Source organism: Macrosteles quadrilineatus, unplaced genomic scaffold (assembly GCF_028750875.1).
Source record: "Macrosteles quadrilineatus isolate MER2022 unplaced genomic scaffold, UCM_ALF_1.0 Scaffold_1__1_contigs__length_201487025, whole genome shotgun sequence".
NCBI lineage: Eukaryota > Metazoa > Arthropoda > Insecta > Hemiptera > Cicadellidae > Macrosteles > Macrosteles quadrilineatus.
Window position 1 is genome coordinate 111,406,005 of NW_026542594.1, and position 25,931 is coordinate 111,431,935.

The 25,931-nt window shown below is 36.8% G+C and overlaps 1 protein-coding gene across 1 annotated transcript in view; it reads right to left on the reverse strand.

The window, feature by feature from the left end:
- The window catches only part of LOC128983315 (chromatin target of PRMT1 protein-like), a 67,794-nt gene extending 42,217 nt beyond the window's left edge, over positions 1-25,577 (reverse strand). Inside the window, exons 1-2 of the mRNA XM_054402564.1 lie at positions 25,560-25,577; positions 2,928-3,001 (exon numbers count right to left, since the gene is read on the reverse strand). Coding sequence (XP_054258539.1) covers positions 2,928-2,983 — 56 coding nt within the window. The 5' untranslated portion in view covers positions 2,984-3,001; positions 25,560-25,577. The remainder of the gene's footprint in view (positions 1-2,927; positions 3,002-25,559) is intronic.
- Between the last annotated feature and the right edge of the window lie 354 nt (positions 25,578-25,931).

Genomic DNA, 25,931 nt, shown 5'->3' on the forward strand with positions numbered 1-25,931 from the left:
CTGACAATATTTTTCTTTTTAACCAGTTTTATACTGAAATTAATAACCATTTAGGTTCACCTAATTTAAAATCAATAATTTTTTCATCAATTTTTATTTTTGGTGATAAGCGTTTATTACATAGTCTGCTTAGTAATCAAGCAGAACAGTTATCAACTAGTAATTCTTCCTCATTGAAATCAGTCTCATTAATGGAAGGAATTCTTCCAGAGAATCATTGGTGTAGCATTGTACATTTGATTATAATTCAAGGCATTTGTTTCATGCTCTCAAAAACAAGAGCGTGCTTTGGACGTGTCATTCAATTTTTCTTGTGTCACCCTTAATGACAGTTGTGCTCAAACATTTTTAGGTGATGCAGCAGGTCTATAATTTTTCTCAAATACATTCCAGTGAACACTAATGTCAGTTATTAAAAAAAATATTTTAGTTGGAGCATCATGCTAATATTTCTTGCCTCATATTATCAAACAACGTATTGAATGCAATATGAAAAATGTACAGAGGCTTTGAGTCATACAAGGTAAGTATTCATGTCATTATATTTTGAACTTGTATGGTTGTTCCATAATCTGCATCCATAAGGAAACATTTTCAATAATTTTATGATAACAGTTTGCATTAAATTAATAGGCTATATGTTTCTGAAACAACTTACTTTTTGGCATACAACACAATGAGGCCAAGTGAAGTATTATTTTATTGTGCTGCTTAACACTTGCTTCTTATACTCTTATCATGTGTGTACATGTTATACACATTGTGATATTACTCTCTAATTGGTATATGTCACAATTTATAGCCTATATTTATGTAGTAATGCACAAGTTAAAATTGAAATTTCATTGAACATACAACATGAAATTCATATCCACTCCTTTAGCAAAAGCTCTTCTCATATTTGTTGGACATCATTCCTAATTTTGCAAACTTCATTACATACTTTGTTAAATAAGATGTATAGGTTCTATACATTAAATATGATTTTAATGTCAATTAACATTCTGCTATTTACTCATACAAAATTCTGCTCAATATAATAAAAACAGTGGTCTGTGTTTAAAAATGCTTGGTTTTGGGAAAAAGATTACATTTGCACTCTAATTTAGTAACTGAATACTAATCATGCAGACCATAGACTTGACTGTTGAACAGTAAGGACCAGTTACACAATCAAGCTCATTGGCAGGCCTACACTACGGATTATGCAACAGGCTGAGAACTGTTGACTGCCTCAGTGTTGTCAAATGTATCTCATACTGTCCTCAGAAACTTCACACCAAAACAATGCTGAATATCACCAGTTGTTTCCTGTTTGTTCAACCTGTATATTACAGGAAAGACTTAACAAGTTAAAAATCAATTTGCAGCTCATAAAATCCGTTGGGTAATCTTGAGCACTTTTACTTTTTTATAGCCTAATACAACGAACATTCTTTTTAAGTAAATTTATGGAATATATTTTGAAAAAACCAATTGAACATATTCCGGAGTCACTGTATGCCCCTAAACAATGTCTTTAAAATTTAACTCATATAAAGTTTGTAGGCCTATCCTGTTTTAGAAGGTTTTAAAAGGCTTAAATACTGAGGCTTTTTAAAAAAAGCAATTGCAAACTTTATTCTTAGAAAAGATTAACTTGATTGGCCAATTTGTTTTCAGGTAATTTTTTATAACAACCAAAAATGCTACGTTGACTTAATTCTTGGAAAAGACAACCTTTAAATTAAGTCAAGACACTACAACAATCCTAAACCTATTTCTTTCAGTTGGCCCCTACTTTAGAAAATACATCTAGCCTATCCAAAAAGGCAGAATATTTAACGAATAAAGTCGGATATCAAGCTTGAGATGGTGTCAGTTTCAAATATATCCGAACCGAGTCGAATCTAACATTTTTTGGATACCCACACACCTCTTTTTATAATGACTAAAGTAAATGATGTACATGTATTTTCCTATGTTTTAGCACAAAAAGACAATAAGACATTTGGTAGTTTAGTAACAAATTCGAACGGGAAGATATACCTTTACTACCAAGTTAAATATTTCAACTCTGTGGGACAGGAGAACCTTGAATTTTTGGAGATGTAAAACATCATTCCTTCAGAAATGAGATGGGTAAGTAAATTTGGTGATAAATGGTTAATATGTAAAAAATGAGCGAATAACTAATTTGTAGTCATACTTTAAGTTTTGAAGCGCGAATTTAAAATTTATCTTAGGCATAATCAACTGTAATTTTTATAGAAACATCTTGCTTATGAAAATTAATATTAGCATAACTGCCCAAACTACATGTTAAAAACATAAATTATCATAATTTTTGTGGGTCTTGTTGATTGCTTTCTTGCACTTTAGGCTATAAAATTCGTGGATAGCCTATAGACGTAGTAAGGTTTGATAAAACCTTTAAAAAAACATTCTAGACATGGGTTTAGCTCCAAGAAGTTAAAATTTTGATGTGATTTTCTCCTGTGATTTTTGTATACCAGAATAATGCTGCTTCATGATTCTCCTCTATCAAGCAAAACATTTCTACTTAAATATTTCTTGGTGGTGCTGCATTAACTTAATGTTTTAATGAGTTAATTACCAGGCATTTTAGGAATAATCATCATTTTGGCTAAACTTTGAAGGATTTCACATCATTTGGTCACTGAAAATTAGCTTGATCTTTTATTGGGTAACAACATCAATAATCCTTCTATTGCTTTAAGTGAGCTTGATAATAAGGCGTTTCTGGGCTTTATTGTTTATAACTTTCTATTCGAGTTAAAACCATGATGATGTTAGGTTCGTTGATGGCATGCATCAATTTCCTCAGGACAAGCCATCAGTAACATAAACCACTCAGATTTCAATATGTTTTTGGGCAGTTAATTATTTGGACTCATGTTTGTGAGGGGGGAAATAATTTTTCTCACCGTTCATGAAGAGACATCCGAGTGGAACTTTTCATTATAATTTTCTTTAATGACATCGTGGCTTGATGGGTCTCCTGAAAAAGAGGGAAAAAATTCAGTATGCATAGAATAGTTTCAACTTAAGGCAAAAACGCACAAGAACTTAGCCTGATTCAAATCAACCCACTGCTTTCCTCACAGTTAAATAAATAAATAAGGTCTTTCTTTATGAGCGAATTTCAGTAACAAAACAGTTTTACAAATACTCAAGTCAGGACCTAGACTAAACAAAAATTCTTAACACTACGAAACAAAATAAGATTAATTAGAAATTTTTTAGGCGATTCTTAACATTTTTTATAAGACAGTGCTTTTAGTGTGCAAGGAAGTGCATTGTACTGATTTTTACAGGACTGCCTCAATATCAAACCCCATGCCGTACATCCCACATCTCAACTTATCACTTGTCAAGACACATTTTGTCCCGCTGTCAGTTTTTAAGCATCTTACTAATATTATAAATCTGAAAGTTTGTGAGTTTGTGTGTGTGTGTGTGTGTTTGTGTGTGTGTTGCTCAATCACGCATAAACTACTGGACGGATTGGGCTGAAATTTGGCATGATGATAGCTCACATTCCCGATTAACATTAAAGCATATTCCATCTCAAAAATCCTTTCGGGCTCCGCCCCAGTGGCTCTGTAGTTCCCCATGTTAACCTTATGATTTTTCATATTTAAAAGGAATTAATGAATCTTAACAGCTGTTTCAATTAAACAAGTTGGTTCTGTTCTATGATGTTCAATAGCATAAAAGTTACAAAGATTACCAACAGGGTGCAGCACTATTTTTTTTTATTTAAAAAAACAACAGTTAAAAACTTCAACCTGGAGGCAAGTTAGCGTAGCGAACGAGCTAACCTGAAGGCAAGTGAGCGCAGCAAACGAGCTCCAACCTAAAGGTGAGTGAGCGTAGCGAACGAACTTCATCCAGGACGTGAATGAGCCATGCGAATACTTATGAAGTTAAACGGGGCAAAGCCCGCGGGTACAGCTAGTATTTATATAAACATACAAAAATTACAGTTAGCTCCCAGTAATTGGGCATGTCCCCCCCCCATACAAAAATTACAGTTAGCTCCCAGTAATTGGGCATGTCCCCCCCCCCCCAAACAAAAAATAATAATAATAATAATTTAGCCTAGCAGTATAATAGTAAAGCAACAACTTGAAAACTATCAATATTTAAATAGGATTCATATGTAAGGATTCATATGTAAAGTGATAATAATTATCTATAGCTCGGCCGCTTAGAAAACGACCTGCGCGCTAATGCTAAACCAATGCTAGAGGAGGTCGTTTTCTAAGCGGCCGAACTATAGTACCTATACTGTGGGATTAGAAACTTGCTTTGTAGGTTTTTGATTGTTTTGTGAGTTAGAACGTCTAGGCTCCAAGGACTCATTTAATGAGAAATTTCAGCGAATGAGTTTCAGTAATGTGGCATAATTCTTTGGGTTTTAATTCCTAGGGATACTAATCAACACTAATACCTAAAAATATTAACAAAAAATAATAGTTATAGAATCATATTACATAATACATATTTACATCAAATTGAATGGTTGAATGGTTAAAGAAACAAACTAAAAAGACGATTCATTCTAATATCAGGACTAAAAATAACATACAAACTATGGCCTATTAAAATTCCATTAGTAAAATATTTGCAGGGCTAAATTTTGTTACAAAATGGAGATTACACCACATTTGCAGTATGTTGCTGTGTAAAAACGTAAAATCTGTGATCGCAGCACACAAGTGTAACCTAAAGCTCATGAAATTTACTAATAAATGTATTATTAAATACGGTAATTGTTTACGGTGAATTTCAGAAACCTTCATATGTATCCACTATTTGCACATCTTACATAGTGGTGTTTCAGTTTGTTTCACCTCCAGTGTGAATCTATTGTTTTACTTGTATGATAAGCTAACATATTTCTTTTACGTCTTATCAATTGGCGAATATTACGTCGATGAAGAGGGTTTTCATTCCCATATAGGGTATCTGAATATTACCATAGGTCTTATGGTAAGACCTGGACCCACTGATTTAATTTTTTGTTTTTATGTCCAAAAGGCCGAAAAGACCATCAGTTCAAATTCATGTATATAGGCTATGTCCTTTAGCATGATAACTCGAGCAAAAATAATCCGATTTTGATTACATTTGGTATGAACGTGTAAACCTACATTTATTCGAACGAGTTTACTAACCAGCACGATCGGACCATTAGATCGGGGTTTATATGATAAAAGTATAAAATTTTGCAATTTCTTTTGAAACCAGCTTTAATGGTTTAAAGACAAATAATTTAGTACATTGAAGCGTTATTAAGTGGATGAATGAATGAATGGTTAAAGAAAAAGTTCCAAAAGATTTTAATTTTAAAGTTCCTATGTTATTCTTATGGAGAATATATAAACTGATGTAACTTCATGTAAAAGGAACATATTTTTGATTAAATTTGGAAATGCATTTATTTTACACCTAACTACTGACATTTCACAAAAACACTTTTTACCCTACCTCTTGCAGCAAACCTATTGTTATAAAATGTAATATTGGTATATAATTCAATATTATCCTCTTTGCAAAGATATGACTTGTATTTCAGATATATTAACAGATGTTTAACTATGATAATTTAAAAGAAACATGAATGTAAACATTGTGTGTTGAAAAAGAAATAGTAAATTTGTTCCAACTAACTTGAGACTGATTTTATTTAACTTTTTAGAAAATTGGTTCATATTTGAAGTTAGTTTACATTTTTGGCGACCCTTCGACAGGATTATTAGAAGAATAAATTATTTTGAAGTATTAATTATTGTATAAAACCTGAAGGTCAATTAATAAAAAATGGCAGATGACCTAATACGTTTAAACAGGATGAGAAGACAGCTTCGGCGACAATTTTTGAAAGCACATAATAATTTTGAAAATGTTTTAAAAGAAGATTTGACAAAAGAAGAACTCCTGGTAGCCATTGAAACACAATATTTAAGTATGGAGGCGACATGTGACAATCTCTTCACTATGGATGAACAGATACAAGACTTGATGCTAGGCGAGAACACTTCTGACGCTGACCTGGACGCAGAGTACGACGCTTTGTTAGAGTTTCGAGACAAGTGGTTCAACATGAAGGCCCAATACAAAAACCTGGTAAAAACCTCTCCCTGCAGCGACCGAGGTGAGTTGAACCCCTCTAAACATGAAACCAAAATTCGTTTACCAAAAATTGAACTAAAGAAATTTGACGGGCAGTTCAAAAATTGGATTGGATTTTGGTCACAGTTTTCGAAAATCCATAATGATCAGAGTCTGCGTGATGAGGATAAATTCGAATATTTAATTCAATCAATGACACCAGGTTCCGCGGCTCTAAAACTGATCGAGGGTTTTCCTTTGTCTCAGGAAAACTATTATAAAGCAATCGAGCTCTTGAAATCTCGATTTTGCAAAGACGAATTACTAATCGAGTATTATGTAAGGGAGCTGTTGACCTTAGTGTTAAGTAAAAGTAGCCAGGTGTCTGTCACTAACCTCTATGATAGACTTGAAGTGCAGCTGCGGGCTCTTGAAACTTTGGGCGTCACTAAGGAAAAATATGCCGCTATGTTATTCCCTCTTGTCGAAACTTCAATACCAGAGAATATTTTTAAAGTTTGGGAAAGGTATCGAGTAGGCAAAAATGTGACCACAATGGAGCCTGGTAATTGCTTACGAGAGCTATTGTTGTTCCTAAAGACGGAAGTCGAGGCAGAGGAGAGATTTAAGTTGAGAGAAGGATGTTTTGGGGTAGTTAGTAGTGAAAATAACAAGGTAAATGAAGATTCACAGAAACAACGAACTGGTAAGCCTAAGACACCTTCAGCAGCAGTTCTGGTATCGTCTGATGGACATCAGGATCCTAAAATGAGCACAGATATGTACCCTAATAAGAATCTTTGCGCATTTTGTGGAAAATCAACTCACAATTCATCTGATTGTTTTTCCATCTTTGATAAGACAACCTCAGAAAGAACCGAGATTGCAAAGAAAAAGGGGTTGTGTCTTAAATGTTTGAAGAAGGGACACTTAGCAAGTAAGTGCAGGATTCAGGTAAAATGTCACATCTGTATGGGTAAACATCTGGCAATCTTATGTCAAAAGATCCCTACCACTAATGAATCCAAGCCGAGTGGTGAGGACAAGTCAAAACAAACTCCGGTTCAAAGTACTAGTTCATTTTCGACTTTGAACAACAAAAGTAAAACTACCTATTTACAAACTTTGTATGCCTTTGTTAATGTAAATGGGGAACCGAAAAGGGTTAGAATCTTATGTGACTCAGGTTCACAGAAAAGCTTCATTTCTAGTCTCTGTGTATCTAAATTAAGTCTCTCAAGCAATGGTAAAGTTCTGATCCAGCAAGAAGTCTTTGGAGGTAAACAAACCGGTCCTAAATATCATAACACCTATGAATTAAATTTGAGCTCAATAAATGAGAACTTTCGGATAAGTGTCAACGTTGTAGAACAACATGTTATATGTAATCATGTTCCTAAGTTTTGTGATTACAGCTTGATCACTCGTTTAGAGAAAGAAAACATATTTCTGACTGATGTTTCTTCTTGTGACGGCGATGACTTCACTGGTATTGATGTCTTATTAGGAGCTGACGTTTGGACACAGATCATCACTCCAGAGTTTCATAAGGTAAATGAGCAACTTGTAGCTGTAAAAACTCGATTGGGCTGGACAATTGTTGGCACGTCTGATGAGGAATCTTCTTTCGTCTCCTCCATGTTTGTGGCTTTCCAATCTTCACAAGATATTAGGCAATTTTGGGAACTAGAGACAATGGGTATAATGGATCCGAGTGTCAAGCAACAGAAAGAGGAGAGAGATAGAGATGTTTTAGCGTTCTTCAAAGACACTGTCGCCAGAGATGTGGATGGACGCTACGAGGTAAAACTACCTTGGATTGAAGACCACCCCCCTCTGGATAGGAACCGTGAAGTAGCCAAAAAACGTCTGTTGTCAACAACACGTAAGTTGAAACAGTGCAATATGTATCTTGATTATGATTTAGTATTGAAGGATTGGTTGACCAAAGGCTTCATTGAGCGAGTGACGGATGAAAACATTTCACAGCCATTGAAAAGTCACTATTTACCACACCGGGCTGTTGTCAAGGAGGGAAGCACCACGAGGATCAGACCTGTCTTTGACGCTTCCGCTAAAGACATAATTGGATATTCTGTTAATGGATGTCTTGAGTCTGGACCTAACTTGATAGAGTTAATACCTAAGGTTAGTGATGTGGGCCGGGTAAATACCCAGTGGGTAGGTAAATATAAATTGGGTTTTTACCCGGGTATTTACCCCAGGCCCGGGTAACCAGGCCCGGGTAAATACCCAAAAACTGGGTATTTATAATTTTTATTAAAGTTAGAGAAGATTTAGATGTTTTTTTGCAATTATTACCTTGAGAGGATGGTAAAATGATGATAAAATGTCTTAAACAAAATTTCATATGGTCACTACTGGCATTTTACTTCCGGGTATAATCGCCATAAATACCCAGGTCTGAGCATAAAGCATAATCGGCATAAATACCCTGGTCGCATGGTTGCACTGATCCTGACTACCGGTACTTATGATTTTTTATTTTCTATGATAGATAAATTTATTTTATTGAAAGTGAAAAAAAATGATTTGCAAAGTAATAATTATTATTTAGAAAAACAGGAAAATTTAACCTAGTAGTGGCCTATGTGTAAACAACTTAAGAAAATAATTTTAAAATTCAATCTGTAGGATGGGAGGATTTAATAATATTTTTGTTCTAGATCTTTTGTTGGCATCAATGGTATCAAATAAAAAAAAATAATTTCATAAACTTGTGATACAAAACATTTAAATCTATAGCACAATAAATCTTTCAAAATTATATTAAGTTAGACCAAAAAACAGGATACATTTTTTAGTGCGTTTATCCAAATACATTATTGTTTCCAACCAAGCGGTAACACAGAAAAGTTTAATTACTTTAAGCATTCTGCCATTCTGCCTATATCAATCAGGCCTTAGGTCTGTCTAGCCTTCCAAACCATTTATACAATAAAAATTTTGCATCATAAATACCCAACAATTACTGGATATTTATAAATTAAAATAATTTTGTTTATATGTTATTTAATTGGTTACATTTATAAAATGATAAAAATTGAAATAGCCACAGTCTTTTTTAATATACTATTTTTAAGTTAAATTTAACTGATGTTACTCGATTTAAGACACGAAACCCCATGCTTATTTAGAAACTTTATGTATTATTTTAAAAAAAGTGCCAAATTAATCCTTAGACACAGCTGTTAATTAATAGTGCATACAGTCAATTAATAGCAGCAGAGGTCAAGTTTGGTATCAAATTAAAGGTTTTATTCATAAAAATACATTGCCGCAAACCCAAACTCAAACGATGATAATGATAATAACGTCAATGATGTCGCTAAAACGTATCGTTTGAAATTTAACAGCTGAAAATAAGTGAAATAGAAAAGGTTTTGGTTAAATCCATCAAATTGTAATTGGACACTAGTAAATACTAGTGCACTTGTTGCTACCTCCCCCCTTCGGTTTCATGTATTCCTCTTAATCAGTTCAAACCTAGGAGGATTAAACATTAATGTTACCTAATTAATGTTAAATCCTCCTAGATTCAAACCTGAAACACCTAGATCGAAACTCGCCTGTCGTTATTTTACCATTGCCTTTTTTTAAATATATTTTTCAAAAAAGAAAGATTATATTGATTTACTTTAGATTTTAAAAATGTTAACGTTTTATTTTGTTAAAGATTTATGGGGATACGTAAATATTGTGGTGTAGTAAAGTATATTATATTGTAGTTAAGTGTTAAATTTTGAAATTTTAGGGTGAATCGAGATAAATTTTTTTTTATAACATGGGTCTCTCTTACCTTAACATACATACCAAGTTTCATAAACATCGGTTGGAAAAGTGCAAAGATAAATATTTGTATGTAAAAAATACAAAATGGTGAATATCTGGTTAACGAAACGATTTCGGAAAAAATGTTATCCTTGATTTTCTGTTTATTTTGACCCAAGGAATTACTAGGTAAAGTATCTCCCCGCTTATTTTTAACACCCTGTTTATGATGTATTCTTGTAAGTGAAAAATGTAAGCTGGTAATACAGAAAGATGTTTTATAAATAATATGAATGTACTGGTGATCTGTATATTAATCCTTTTCTTGTTCTTAGAACTGTAAATTAAAAGTCCACTCAGCAGTCGCATCGTACGATGTAGTTCTTTCCATGCATTGCGAAATGCTAAATTTGCCGTCCTCTTCAACCAAATCTATTGAACCACTAATTATAAAAAATTCAAAAAAAATATATTTTACACATCACACTTTTGGCTACAACTTTGCCACAGACGAAACCTCTCTAACCCAAAAACAAACAAAAATCTCGCATGCTAACTTTTTCATGTTAGAAATCACGATTTAAAACTATTTCACCATACATATCAATTTTTATTAATTAGATCGGTAAATAGTTTAAAGTTCCAACAAAAAAGTCATCGAGTAGGACTAACCAAGAAGCTCTGTGCCAATTTTCAAAATTTTAGCACAACTTTAAGTACACCAAAACACGAAATTATTGAAGTCATGCGTCGAGAGGACTATCGTTGTTTTTAACAGATTATACTTTTGACCTTCCGGCACTGTTGACTCAGCGAAACTGAACTTATATTTTATCTTATTTCGTTATATTAAAACTGCTGTTGCATTAGATCAAATTCCCAATAAGTCAATTGCTTTAACATAGACCAAGTTTTTAGCTCGGACTGTACTATTTGACTTACTGGGATTTTTGATCTACAGACACTGCAAACATTGTAGTTTTTGACCTAGCGGCACAGGTATAAATTATTTGACCTTCCGGGACTGTTGACTTTCTGCAACGCGTCCAAAGGAAATAGGAATGGTGTTCTGGCCTAAAACATTATGTGTAGGTGGTTTTAGAGTGAGCAGTTTGAAGCTCCTGGTGGAAGGACAGTTAATGTTGTAATGTAAACTAGGTGGCGTTCGCAGAGGCATCCACAAAATTAAGCGGAGTCATCCAGGGTTCACATTATATTGTTTTTGTCACACTGCAGTAAAAACGGTCGTTTTTAATGCATGTGTTGCGGGTCTAAAGTAGCATTATTACTCTTTGTTGAGTAAAAATCGTTTTTAGCCTCTATGGAGTAAAAATCAGCTGTTGTCAACTCAGTTGTAAATTTCTATTGTAAACGATTGCATGCATCGAAATATGTATCGATTCGTGCTTCGTAATCATTTTAACCTACAGTCTACAGTCTCTTCCCATAGCATTTTAGCATTGCAGATACATTAATCCATTCCCACACTCAACACTGCTCACCACGTAGGGGGTGATGAAAGAAGTAGTAAATCACCACCCCTACGTAGTGGACCTGTTTCCCTCTCTTTCCATAGCATTTTAGAATTGCAGATACATTAATGCAATTGCCAAAGACAGTTCCCACACTCTGCACTGCAAGCCTTACTACTTCCGTGACCACTTCCTACGTCATAGACCTGTTTCCTTCCCTTATCATAGCATTTAAGTATTAGATACATTTATCTAACTGTCCAAACGGTTCCCCCACTCTGCACTGCCAGCCTTTACTACTTCCTTCACCACTTCCTACGTCGTGGGGCCTGTTTCCTTCCCTTCTCATAGCATTTTAGGATTGAAGATACATTAATCTAACTGCCACAGACGGTTCTCACACTATGCTCATACTTTACTACTTCCTAAGCCACTTCATACATCGTGGACCTGTGTTCATCACTTTCCATAGCATATTACTATTTTAGATACCTTAATCTAATTGCCACAAACATTGACCACACTCCGCACTGTTAGCCTTTACTAGTTCTTTCACCATTTTCTACATCGCGGGTATGCTTCCATCCCTTCTCGTAGCATTTCAGCATTGCAGATACATAAATCTAACTGCTACAAACGGTTTCCAGTTCCCACACTCCACACTGCTCACCTTACTACTTCCTTCACCTCTTCTTACGTCGCGGACCTGTTTCCCTCTCTTCCCATAGAAGTTTAAGATTGTAGATACCTAGTGATGTAAAATACCTGGGTATTTAAAACTCGGGGTAAATACCCTGGGTATTTACCTGGGTAAATACCCATCATCCAGAAATACCCGGGTATTTTGGGTATTTATGAAATCGATTGAAATTAATTCATATCTACCCCTAAATATGTTATTGTTATCATTACATGATAAATTAGGATAGTCTATAACACCTTTTACAGTAACTTGAAGCTTTGCTAGTACCTTTTATTGAATGATTTAGCACTTTTTTGTTATGAAATCAAGACAACACCTCATCAGTGAAATAGTGAACCTAAACCTACTTCTACTGTTATTAAATTATGATAGTTAAAATTTGTATTGTGTAAATGGCTTGGAAGGCTAGACAGACCCAAAGCCTGATTGATATAGGCAGAATGGCAGAATACTGAAAGTACAGTAGACTCCCTCTCATCTGGACTCCTCGGGACCGAGGCTAGTCCGGATAACGGGTTTTCCGGTTAAACCGATGTCCCCAAAACTTTTTTGTATCACAAGTTTATGAAATTAGTTTTTTTTATGCCATTGATACCAACAAAAGATCTAGAACAAAAATATTATTAAATCCTGCCATCCTACAGATTGAATTTTGATTATTTTCTTAAGTTGTTTACACAAAGGCCACTACTAGGTTAAATTTTCCTGTTTTTCAATTATTTTTCTTCACTTTCAATCAAATAAATTCATCTATCTATCATTGAAATTAAAAAAAAAAAAATTATAAGTAGTCAGGACCAGTGCAACCATGCGACCAGGGTATTTATGCTTTATGCTCAGACCTGGGTATTTATGGCGATTATACCGAGAAGTAAAATGCTAGTAGTGTCCATATGAAATTTTGTTTAACACATTTTATTATCATTTTACTATCCTAACAGGGTAATAATTGCAAAAAAAATCTCAATCTTCTCTAACTTTAATACAAATTATAAATACCCAGTTTTTGGGTATTTACCCGGGCCTGGGGTAAATACCCAGGTAAATACCCAATTTATATTTACCTACCCACTGGGTATTTACCCGGCCCACATCACTATAGATACCTTAATATAATCGTCATAAACAGTTCCCACACTCCGGACAGCTCGCCTTGACTACTTCCTTCACCACTTCCTACGTCTCGGACCTGTTTCCCTCCCTTTCCTTAGCATTATTAGATTGCAAATACCTTAATCTAATCGTCATTAACAGTTCCCACACTCCGGACAGCTCGCCTTGTCTACTTCCTACACCACTTCTTACATCACGGACCTGTTTTCCTCGCTTCCCATAGCATTTTAGGATTGAAAATACCTTAATCTAATCATCATAAACCGTTCCCACACTCCGGACAGCTCGACTTGACTACTTCCTTCACCACTTCCTACGTCGTGGACCCGTTTTCCTCCCTTCCCATAGAATTTTAGGAATACAGATACCTTAATCTAATCGTCATAAACAGTTCCCACACTCCGGACAGCTCGCCTTGTCTACTTCCTACGTCGCAGACCCATTTTCCTCCCTTCCTATAGAATTTTAGGAATGCAGATACCTAAATATAATCGTCATAAACAGTTCCCGCACTCCGGACAGCTCACCTTGACTACTTCCTTCACCACTTACAACGTCGCGGACCCGTTTTCCTCCCTTCCCATAGAATTTTAGGAATGCAGATACCTAAATCTAATCGTCATAAACAGTTTCCACACTCCAGACTGCTCACCTTGACTACTTCCTTCACCACTTCCTAAATCACGGACCTCAAGCTAGTGTTGTCATTTGATTATATTTATGATCCATACCGTTTCTGTTCTAATATCTGTGGATTAATGCTATCAGCTATTTCTTTATCTACTGCATTCAAAAGTCAACAGCTGATCATATACCTTTGTTTATGTGTCAAATACTGCTTCCATAAGGATTACATTGAAACTTTGATTCCCAGTGGGGCGGATTCCATAGAGACTTTTTTAACGCCATATAGGCCTAGTTGTTAGCACTCACCAATATGGTCTTTATCACCATGCAAAATTTGAAAACGATTGATTCAGCCGTCTAGGAGGAGTTTGCGTATTACGAAATGCATTAGAGTCGACATATAAAAGCTTCGCTCGCTCCGCTCAATGAAGAAGTTCTCCCTTAGTTTAACATAAGCATTAACATATATGTTTCAATTATCGTGAGTAATACCGTATTCAAAATATTACCAATTCTGACATATAAAGAGCTGCCATTTTTAAGCTAATGAAAATATCAAATTGAAATATCAAATGAAAAATGAATCAAATTATGCTTGCTTGTGTGCATGCCTTCAATTTGAGACCTCAATCATGAAAATCGGTTGGTTAGAAGAGCCAAACAACTCGGAAAAGAGAAACTAAGTTTTACATTTAATTTCCATAAGAAATTCATGGAGAGCAAATTTTGTTTTCGTATAAGCCGATTGGGATTATAGATAAATAAACTCGCCTTTGGCTCGCTGGGGGCTCCGCCCCCAGGCCCCCTAGCTGTTAGTCGTCATTAGTAGTTTAGAGTTAGGTTGTAACAAATCGGGTAACAAAGCAGTCATTGAAACAGTCTATATTGCGTTATATTAATACAACTTCACGAATATATTTGAGGAGGCTGGCAAGTTAATTTTCAGCTCCAACTTAAAGAATCCATTATAAGACATTAATTTTAAAGTTGCGGTAAGGGAGTATGTTAGTAAAGTATGTTTACAACTGAGTTTTTGGTCAAACGAAGTGATAATATAATTGGAATTGTTATTGCGAAAATCGATATTGAAGTAATAATTATTTCACTATATATTAGAGTAGATTGATAAGTTAATAAGTTGATAATGGTAAAGTATTATATGAAATAAATAGATTATAGTAAATATTCATGTATCTATTTATGAAAATAGATCAAGTTATTTTTGTTTTCCTGTCAGCCACAAACTGTATGGCATATCCAGTTCCGGCACGGGGAGGCCAGAAAACACAAGAACCATATGAATTTTGAATCATTTATATTAACAGTAATAGTATTTCAAGTAAAAAGATGTTATTAAATATTTATAGATTTATTAATGAAAATTGATCAAGCAGTGTTTGTTTCCCTGTCGGTTAGCCATAAACTGTATGGCATATCCAGTTCCACCACGAGGAGGCCAGGAAACGTCGGAACCATATTTACAATTGTTAAAAATTCAGTAGACTTTTGTATAAGATAAGTAGATTGATAAGTGAATAAGTTGATAATAGTAAAGTATCATATGAAGTAAATAGAATATAGTAGATATCCATGTATATATTTATGAAAATAGATCAAGTAATGTTTGTTTCCCTGTCGGTTAGCCATAAACTTTATGGCATATCCAGCTCCGCCACGAGGAGGCCAGGAAACGTCGGAACCATATTTACAATTATTTACAAATGTACAAGTTAGTAAACTTTACTAACTACTTAAAGAAATATAGAGAAAAACTTAACTAACTACTAAAAAGAAGAAAAAATATAAACAACAACGGGGACTTTTGATAAGGCAGGCCCCCTATCGTACTGCCAAACTAAAATACTAAAAACACACAAAAAACGACTTATTACTAAAGAAAAAACTAAAATGAAATATATACAACAACCTAAAGCTAAAGTCAAATCAGGGTTACAGGAGGAGATCGTCATACACGATATTTTTCGCGTATGCGATTCCCCCTTGGACACGGTCGGGACGGACAAGGACGACTATATGGTCTGGATGCCTGACTCTACTCAGCAGGACGTACAACTGACCATGAGTGAAACAGTCACTGCGAAGATCGACTCCGACGCGATCAATCGTCTGGCCCTGGCTTTTGTGGCCAGTCATGGAATATGCCAGCATGAGAGGAAACTGAAGACGGCGGACACGAAGCGGTGACCCCTCGACGAACGGGAAAACGAATTGAATCCGGGGAATACAAATCGGATCATGTTGTCCAGGGAGTCGCACTGTGATCAGACGAGGTCTTATTGCAGTCACGATCACTTTAGTGCCGTTTACGAGTCCGCTGTCAATGTTCAAGTTCCTCATGACGAGACACACGGAGCCAATCTTGAGTCGCAGGACATGGTCTGGCACACCCTTGCCAGTAGCTTGGTTCAACAAGTGAACGTCTACATCCATACCATCGTCGTTCTCCTTGTCGACGGAATCCGCACTCCTCAACTCATGAACGACGCCGTCCATCAGGTTGAGAACGGTGTTGTTGATCTGCTGGACATTGGCGTTCATGGTTGAAAGAATGGACCTGCCAGCAATTCTGTCAGTGTGGTGTAGGTCACAAGCAGGAAACACAAAATCGATCAAGTTGGGAAGGGATGTCACGTATTTCAGACCGGACAGTGGGATCAGGCCAACAGAGTCACGGCCTTCCCCAAATGGAACAGATGAAATTGTTCCATTGCCTACTTGAAGGAGGAAGTCAGAGTAGGCAGTGGACCCAGAAGTCCGGTGAGGGGTGGACAGAGAAAAGATTTGGAAACTTGACCAAAGAGATGACGCACGCAGTGATACACTGGCAATGTCGGCCGGAGTACGAGCCTTTGCAACAACTGGTGCGATCTGACGGAAATCCCCGCAGCAGATAAAGATCTTATTCCCGAATGGCTCAGGTGAATTCATGAGGTCACGCAGAGATCTGTCGATGATTTCAAAAATGTACCGGTGAGCCATCGGGGCCTCATCAAAAACAATGAGCTGTGCTGCTCTGATGAGTTCTGCTCGCTGAGACCCGTTCGTCAAGTTCCAATATCCAGTGCCATCGCCGAGATCAAGTGGTAGCCGAAACATGCTGTGTGCAGTCGTGCCACCTGGCAGATTACCAGCGGCAATGCCGGAGCTAGCGACAGCAATAGCGACCTGGTTACGACTACGGACGTATGCAAGAATAATATGTATTAGACAGGTCTTGCCGTAGCCTCCGGGTCCGTCAAGAAAGATCAGTTTTTTAGACCGGCTGTAGACTTGGCCCTGCAGTATAGACCGAACATAATCGAAGACCGCCCTCTGGTCGCGGGAAAGTTTAGGTTCCCACTCATCTACAAGTGATCTCTGACGATTTTCACCGTAGATGAGAAGTTCCCTCCCCAGTTCGGTCGTGTCGTCTTCTACAGTAGGGAGACCGTGATCGGCCAAGCAGGATCCCTGACGTCGAAGGCTTCGATCGATCTCAATCAGAGCCAGCTTGTACGCAACCTCGTGATCAAGAGGATTCCGCTCCAAATGGTCTTCGCACAATGCGTCACGGAAAGCATCCCACAAGAGGGCCGCAGGAGCTCCCATGTTGCACAGAAGGACAAAGAAAGAGCGGAGCCTCGGGCCGACCATGAAACGAGCCGCTTCCTTGAGGGCTTGGTGGTACTCGTCCTCGTCCTCAACCAAACCGAGGGTGCGCGCAACCTGTTGATATGTCGTGCAACCATCACCACCACGAGCAAGCAGGTCGGCGTATCCCCGGCACGGAATGACCATCAAAAGGAGCCTAAGAAAGTACTGCTCGCTTCTGTTTGGCGAGACCCAGAAGAGACGACAGATCTTTTGACCACGCTTTCTTGAGGTAAGGAAATGCTTGCCGTCTGGATGGTCGTACACCTCAGCATTACTAGGGCGTTTGTTATGAATAACGTACTGCTCAAAAAAAGACTGGTAGGTTAAATCGTCGAATACCGAGTCAAGAGGCCTATTGAAATACAAGAGCAGGTCAGAGGTAGCTCCCGAAGTGGCGTGTGTCAAGTTGTTAGGGCGGAAGCACACAGTCTGTTTTCCCTCTAGGTGGACAGGGAGACAATCGACTGTGGGCTCAGACTTTGAGATGGGAAAGTCCAAGAGACGCCAGCATGCATCGCTGGCTCCCACCATACGCTTCGTGACGTAGTGCTCAACTTCATCGTCTTGTTTACTAAGAGGAGTAACTTTGACGTTCTGAAGCGAGCCACCCTTCATGAGGTATTTAAACAGATACTTGATCACACGACGAGTGGAAGCTACCTCCAAGTTGATGTGTGCCTCGTATTTAAGTAGTAATGCCGAGTTGTACGGCACGACCCAGCCGTCATGTACAGGAATCGATTTGTTTCTTGAAGTTATACTCCCCTCGTTACCATAATCACGTCGATATTTTACAAAACCCCTCTCGTCTACATGGGTTGATTCACAGGGAGGTTTGGGGAAAAATTTAGAACAGCTGCCTTTGGCAGTGTCCCAGCAAGGGAAGTCGGTCCTGTGATCCGTACCACAAGGTCCGTGGATCATGTGACGCAGAACCAACGCCCTTAATCGGCCTCCTGCCTCCTCCGGAAATGGAATGTCAGTGCGGATGAGGGAGTCTATGTCGGAAGCCTGCACAGGTCCATCGCCTTCGATTTTAAACACGATGTGGGCATGTGGAAGGCCCCGCATCTGCATCTCGATGACGTCGACTATGTAGACAGACCGACCGAATATAGCTCCGCTGCGCAGATCGCGGAGGAGTTCCAGCAGTTTGATATAGAAAACTCTGCAGGCCGTGCTGGGATCACTGCGACCGCTATTTCGAGGACAGGCTTTTTTGTTCTCCTCCCAAGTCGCACTATACGTGAATGTGAGAAAAAATGTGGGGAAGCCGAGACGTGAGACCAATGCCATAGCATTCTCGTATCGAAGTTTCATGTATCTCGGCCCCCCGGTAAACGAACTTGGGAGGTAAACCTTTCCAGCTTGTACCCCACCCTCCCCCTGAACGGTCTCGTCATTGTTAATATCGTTGAGGACCTGACGTCCACCACGATTCGCCGCTTCAATCTCATCCAACGGCCCTATCCTCATGGCATTTTCAGCTGCCTTCGTCTGCGTGAACTTGATGTAGTTGAGCTTCTCGTCCTCGTATCTGGCATACATTTCGACCTGCCAAGCTTGAGACAGTCGGTCGAGGTGTGAGAAACGAGGTTCAGACAGCAGAAGACAACGGGAGTAGTCATACTGGGACAATTTGTTGTTAAAATTGTCGCGGCGTCCAATATGCCAGCCCAAAGTACCTTGAGGATAGAGCAGCGGGTATTGGAAGGGCTCCATGAGAGGACTGAAAAGGTTGATAGAAGTGGGTCGTCCGGATCCAACTTTCCAAATGGAAAGCTTGCGGGGCTCGTACACTGTCTCGTCGGTGCTTATGACAGCGTGCACCTCAACGCCTGTTTGCCTGTCGCCTAGAACGGGACCATGGGTAGATCTACTTGTCACTTGGAAATCCAAGTGAGCGTTCACAGCTGGCTCACTACCCAAACGCCGATAGTGAGCGACGTATGGATTTTGCTGTGACAGGTATCGAGTAATCGAGTCAACAACATCACCGTCAAGTGATCTACCCAAGGCAATGTTCCTTCGTTCTTCGCCGTCGTCGATGTAAAGACGGGACCTGTTCACAAACTGAACGTCCCCAGCCTTGGTGGTAAACTTTTGACCGGGGTCGGACAGGTTGTTTATCTGGTGGTACATTCTACCTTCGATTTTAAAGAAAGACAGACCACTTGGATGTCTGTACCCACCAGATATTTCTAAGGCACTAAACGCAAACAGGTCGTTGTAGGCACTAGCAGCACTAGCAGCAGGCAAGAGCAGTAGCAGACTAGAATAGAAGGTAGATAAAGGAAATCAAAACAACAAATTATGTTAATTTACCTTAGTATTTGTGGCCTCGGAGACATTTTTGCACTGTTATTTCCTGGTAAAAAGTGAGTCTCCTACTTTAATTACTTACAATTTAACGTAATATATCAAGTAGCCTATCTGGAGAGAACATTTCTTATAAATAGGTTAGGTCAATAAAACAAAGTAGGCTACCAGTAAATAAGACTTAAAACAGCTGTAATATTTGAGCTTAATATTTGAGAGCGCGGAAAAATTTTTGCACCATTATTTTCATTTAAAAATCTAGATTCTAGTGATGTATAAATCTATATAGGTTCCCATGGTCACGTTCGTCGCAATAAATACCCCCACGGTAATTATTTACCCTGGGATTTGATGTAATTTTTATATGTCTACTTACAGTATTTTTTACGCTGAATCCAAAAATGCAATCAGTTTTGGTCGGAGAGATTCCTAAGTGGCCGTACAGTTATATAATTAATATTAAGCTTCAGTTTTGTTGATTTATTAACATATTTGTGGTATGGACGAGTCCAAGTTCTAGTGGCGACTAACACTAAAAGGGGTGGAAGGTTTGAAGAGTGGAAACAGCTGTCAGTTGTTTACATTCTATACTAAACAGACAAAACCACACACAACGCCATGAGAGCAAAATCAGAGTTACAATATGCAATAACTAGATTTTAAAAAGAAAATGGACTTTGGTGCTGTTTAGAAAATACAATAAATCAACTACGATACATAAACTATTAATCACATGAACATAAATTATAAAACAAAATAGAATTTATTCACGTAAAATATCAGTAATAGAAGCTAGGCCACTACCGCCATGATCATCGTCCTCATTCCAATTCTCAACCATTGACTAATGCCTCAACGTCTGATAATGAACGCGCCATAGTGCATAATCCCATAATACATAAGTTAATCCCATTGTGTCTAAAAGTGAAAACGTGCCACAGTGCATAATTTAATGTATCAGCAACTAAGTAATGAATTATGTTACATAATCTAATCTAATCTAATCTAACCTAACCCAACCCAACCTTAATATTAATGTTTAAATCGCATATAATGTCAGAAAAGGCATGTGAGGAAGAAAGGTCGGACTATATGCGGATTCGTGACTATATTAAGTCCTTTGAAGTGAGGTAAGTTAACCCTAGCAGTGGCCAATGTTAGAAGTGGGGAATGGCCAACCCATTTTGGCGATTTCGCAGACCTTTTTATGGAAATTCGTAAAAATTCAACCGTACAAGTAAACCTATCCAACCTCATATTCATTTTGTTCGGAAAGAACAGGAGAATCTAGAAATAGTAATATCATAATGATTTAGACAGTGTATTTTATCGGTAAAGTGAAAAAAATAAAAAAATTTGAATTTTTTTTTTGAAATTTCAAAAGCGGCTTTGTTATTTTTTTTTCTACGGATTTTTTATGGGAAATTCATTATATACATTTTGTAGACAATCTAATTCCCTACATAGAAATATATAACATGTTAGGAAAATATTTTTTTTTATAAGTTTTTGGGGCGAAATATAATGACAAACGGGGAACCGAAAAAATTGAAAACCGTACAGTGTTAGTTTATGTTGTAAAAAGTTCTATAATATATGTGTATACTAATAATGATATATACATGTTTGTAAAGCTAATGAAGTAAGGAATCAAAAAAAGTCAAGTTTATGGTAAAAATAATTTTTTACCTATAAACATATGTATATAAAATAATGTTTTTATATTTTAGCAATTTCTCAAAAAAAAATATTCACAGTATTTTGTATATAACTTTTGTACAAAATTTTTTTTACTTCAAACCAACATAATAATCCTGTAGTGTATTCAATTAGGCTACCTACATAAAAATGTATAACATGTTAGAAATATTTTTTTGTAGGTACAGTACGTAATAGGGACATAATAATACAATAACCGCAAAACCGCAAATAAGTGTAAACTATAGCCTACAGTGTTTGTTTGTGTTGTGAAACATTATGTAGGCTGATGATATGTAGCCTATTTGTAAAGCTAATGAAGTAAGGAATCCAAAAAAGTCATAAGTATGATGGTAAAAAGTTATTTTCACCTATGATTATGTATCAATTTGAGAACGTTTTGAATTTTTTGCGCATTTCGAGAAAATGGAGTGTAAAGTATTTAGTAGCCTATATAATTTTTTTACCAAATTTTTTACACCCAAACCAATATAAACATGTTGTAGTGTATTTATTTACCTTTATAAAAATGTATAACACCTTGGGTAAATCATTATATAGCATATATAGCCCCTCTGAATGTCAGAATCGTCATTTTTGGACATGATGCTAACAAAATACAGTAGGCCTATTTAGTAGGTATAGGCTATAACTTTTTTACAAAGTTTTTACCCCCAAACCATTATAAACATGTTGTAGGGTAGTGTATTCATTTACCTTTATAAAAATGTATAACACCTTGGGTATATCATTATATAGCATATATAGCATGGCGAACTAAGGTCCGTCTCGTACAACAATCTCTGAATGTCAGAATCGTCATTTTAGGACATGATGCTAACAAAATGCAACCTTTTATGAACACTATTTCACACAATCAGGGCCTGATTAAGGGTCTAGTCACCAGTAGTCTGACGTTTTTTCGCCCCCCCCCCTCTCTACCACTAGCCCTCTCTGCCACCACTTTCAAAATTTCAAAAATTAAAAATGACCAAAGGCATTATACAGTACTACTGTTCATTTTATTTTTAAAAACAAAAGAAAACTGATAATAAATTAATGCATGGTTTGATTAGGAACTTTTAAAACTGCAAATCTTGACTTTAAGATAATATTTTAAATTTAAGAGCTACGCAATATGTCATAGTCATAGGTACTATTAATTCTAGTTGAGTATAGATACAGAAGGTACAGACTAGTGGCGACTAACACTAAAAGGGGTGGAAGGTTTGAAGAGTGGAAACAGCTGTCAGTTGTTTACATTCTATACTAAACAGACAAAACCACACACAACGCCATGAGAGCAAAATCAGAGTTACAATATGCAATAACTAGATTTTTAAAAGAAAATGGACTTTGGTGCTGTTTAGAAAATACAATAAATCAACTACGATACATAAACTATTAATCACATCAACATAAACTTATTCACGTAAAATATCAGTAATAGAAGTAAGGCCACTGCCGACATGATCATCGTCCTCATTCCAATCCTAAATCATTGACTAATGCCTCAACATCTGTTAATGAACGTGCCATAGTGCATAATCCCATAGTACATAATCCCATTGTGTCTAAAAGTGAAAACGTGCCACAGTGCATAATTTAATGTATCAGCAACTAATAAATGATGTTACATAATCTAATCTAACCTAACCTAACCCAACCCAACCTTAATAGTAATGTTTAAATCACATTTTATGTCAGAAAAGGCATGTGAGGAAGATAGGTCGGACTTTATGCGGATTCGTGACTGTATCAAGTCCTTTGAAGTGAGGTTAGATTAGGTAAGTTAAAGGTTAGGTTATAATGAACCGACTCATTAATTTATGCAACTTCCAGACTGTTTTTGCACAATTGAAATAGTGGGTGAAACACAATGAAATAACGATATCAAAAATGCGCAAGCATCGTTGTTTCATTGTGTTTCAACCACTATTTAATTGTGCAAAAACAGTCTGAAAGTAGCATAAATTAATGAGTCGGTTCATTATAACCTAACCTTTACCTTCCTAATCTAACCTCACTTCAAAACACTTAATACAGTCACGAATTCGCATAAAACCCGACCTACCTTCCTCACATGCCAAAATAAGAACTGATTATCTCTGGTTTCAAAACGAATTGATTTCATTCCGCAATAAGTCGAATACAAACAGCTGTTTGCTCTCCCAAACTCCCCCTTACTCAGTACTCAGACCACATACGGACCCGTCCAGACCACGCCATAGCCTATTGCCATCAGTATACCTCAATTAACCTTAGATTCGTAATGTTGACCTTCGTTTTACGGTCATTTAGGAATCTCTCCGACAAAAACTGATTGCATTTTTGGATTCAGCGTGAAAAATACTGTAAGTAGACATCAAAAAAGTACATAATATCGCGTTGTTGATATTTCAAATATTTGCCGGTTATATTGAACCGACTCATTAATTTATGCAACTTCCAGACTGTTTTTGCACAATAATTGAAATGGTGGTGCAAAAACAGTCTGGAAGTTGCATAAATTTACATAATGAGTCGGTTCATTAGAACCTAACCTTTACCTTCCTAATCTAACCTCACTTCAAACACTTAACCCTCCGAGTGTCCATAGTTTAGGCCTTAATGTCCACCTATTTTTGGCCCCTTTGCAAGGTTTTATTAAAACGGATCTGAGAAGCTTAAAACAATGTTAATTCTAATGTTCTATATACCATTTTGTTTGGAAAATCATGGGCTTCAATATTATATATAAAACATAAGGAACATTTTTTCAAAAAAAAAAATTTTTAGGTAAAAAAAAAATAGGCTATAATTTCGAAAATTTTCAAAAAAAAAAATAAGTTCGCGCTCAATGAAATTGTATAAATTATAGGCCTATAAATATTTGAAAATAGCCACTTTGTTCTAAATTTAATGAGGATTACAAATATATAATCATATAGCGAGGTAAGTTATCAAATAAATAAGTTATGAGCGAAAAACGGATTTCAGTACATAGCGTTTAGCTAAGAATGCATAGCCTAACCATAGCTAGGAATCTGGCTGATAATTTACATCAATATCACTAGGTACCTACTTCTTCAGGATCATCAACCAGCACTTCAAAACCACTTAAATCTTCTTATAATGCACCACGTATATCACTAAAAACTTTTGATTTTTAACACTAAAACAATGATAAACGTAATAAAACACATCAGTCATCGGTCCGGGGGAACCTAGCTGTTTACAAATACACGCACGTCAGCTGTCTGCTACAATATTTTCGGAACTAAAATGAATAGCGCTTAGAGACAGACCTCTGGAGAAAGCTTAGAATATTACGGAAAGAACGATACCTAACTCGATCCAGTTCAATCCGATTCAGTCAGTCATAGAGCCTTCGCCGTAAACGATGTTTGTGCGTCATAAAAGTGACGCGTGACCCTACACAAAGTGTGTTGTGCGTCATTTTTATGACGCGTGACACTCGGAGGGTTAATACAGTCACGAATCCGCATAAAACCCGACCTACCTTCCTCACATGCCTAAATAAGAACTGATTATTTGGTTTCAAAACGAATTGATTTGATTTCATTCCGCATAAGATCAAGTATAAACATTTGTTTGCTCTTCTCACTCAGTCCTCACTCTTCACTCAGTACGGACCCGTCCAGACCACGCCATATTACCATTAGCCTACCACCTTCAGTACCGCTCAATTATCCTTAGATTCGTAATCCTAACCTTCGTTTTACGGCCACTAAGGAATCTCTCCGACAAAAACTGATTGCATTTTTGGATTCACCGTTAAAAATACTGTAAGTAGACATGTAAAAATTACATCATATCCCAATGTAAATACAGTAAATATTTGCCACCCCCACTTATAACATTGGCCACTGCTAGGGTTAATAATCAATATTTTTAAATATATCTATTATAAAATAATATTGATTAATAATCGATAATTATAAATAGGACTAGGCCTAGGCCTATCTTAACCTAACCAACCAAACTTGCTGATGGTGAAAAAATCTCATGAAAGTTTTGCAATGTAGGCTAAGTAACTATTTTACTTAGTCTAAGCCTACCCTTGCGACAAAGAAGAATCGCTAGCGAAGTTGTAATAAGTTAGGCCTAGGCTATTCAGTCACACAACGACAACACTAGGCCTAAGTTTTATGTCGAAAAGAGCAGTCGTAAAAATCTCAAGTCGGTTTATGGACAAATAGGTGGTATATTGCACCACAGTGCTAAGATAACTTACCCTAGTTGCAATTTCTCTATTGACCTTACAATAGAAGAGAAGTAGAACCTGAACCTGAGCACAATATAATTAACTAAACTAACTTGCACTTGGCTTGGCAGTTGGCCTTGCACGATGCACAAAATTTTAACAAAACAAAATGGCGTAACTTTCGTTTCGTTTCGTCGTTTCGTGTTCCTGCAATCCTGCGACTGTT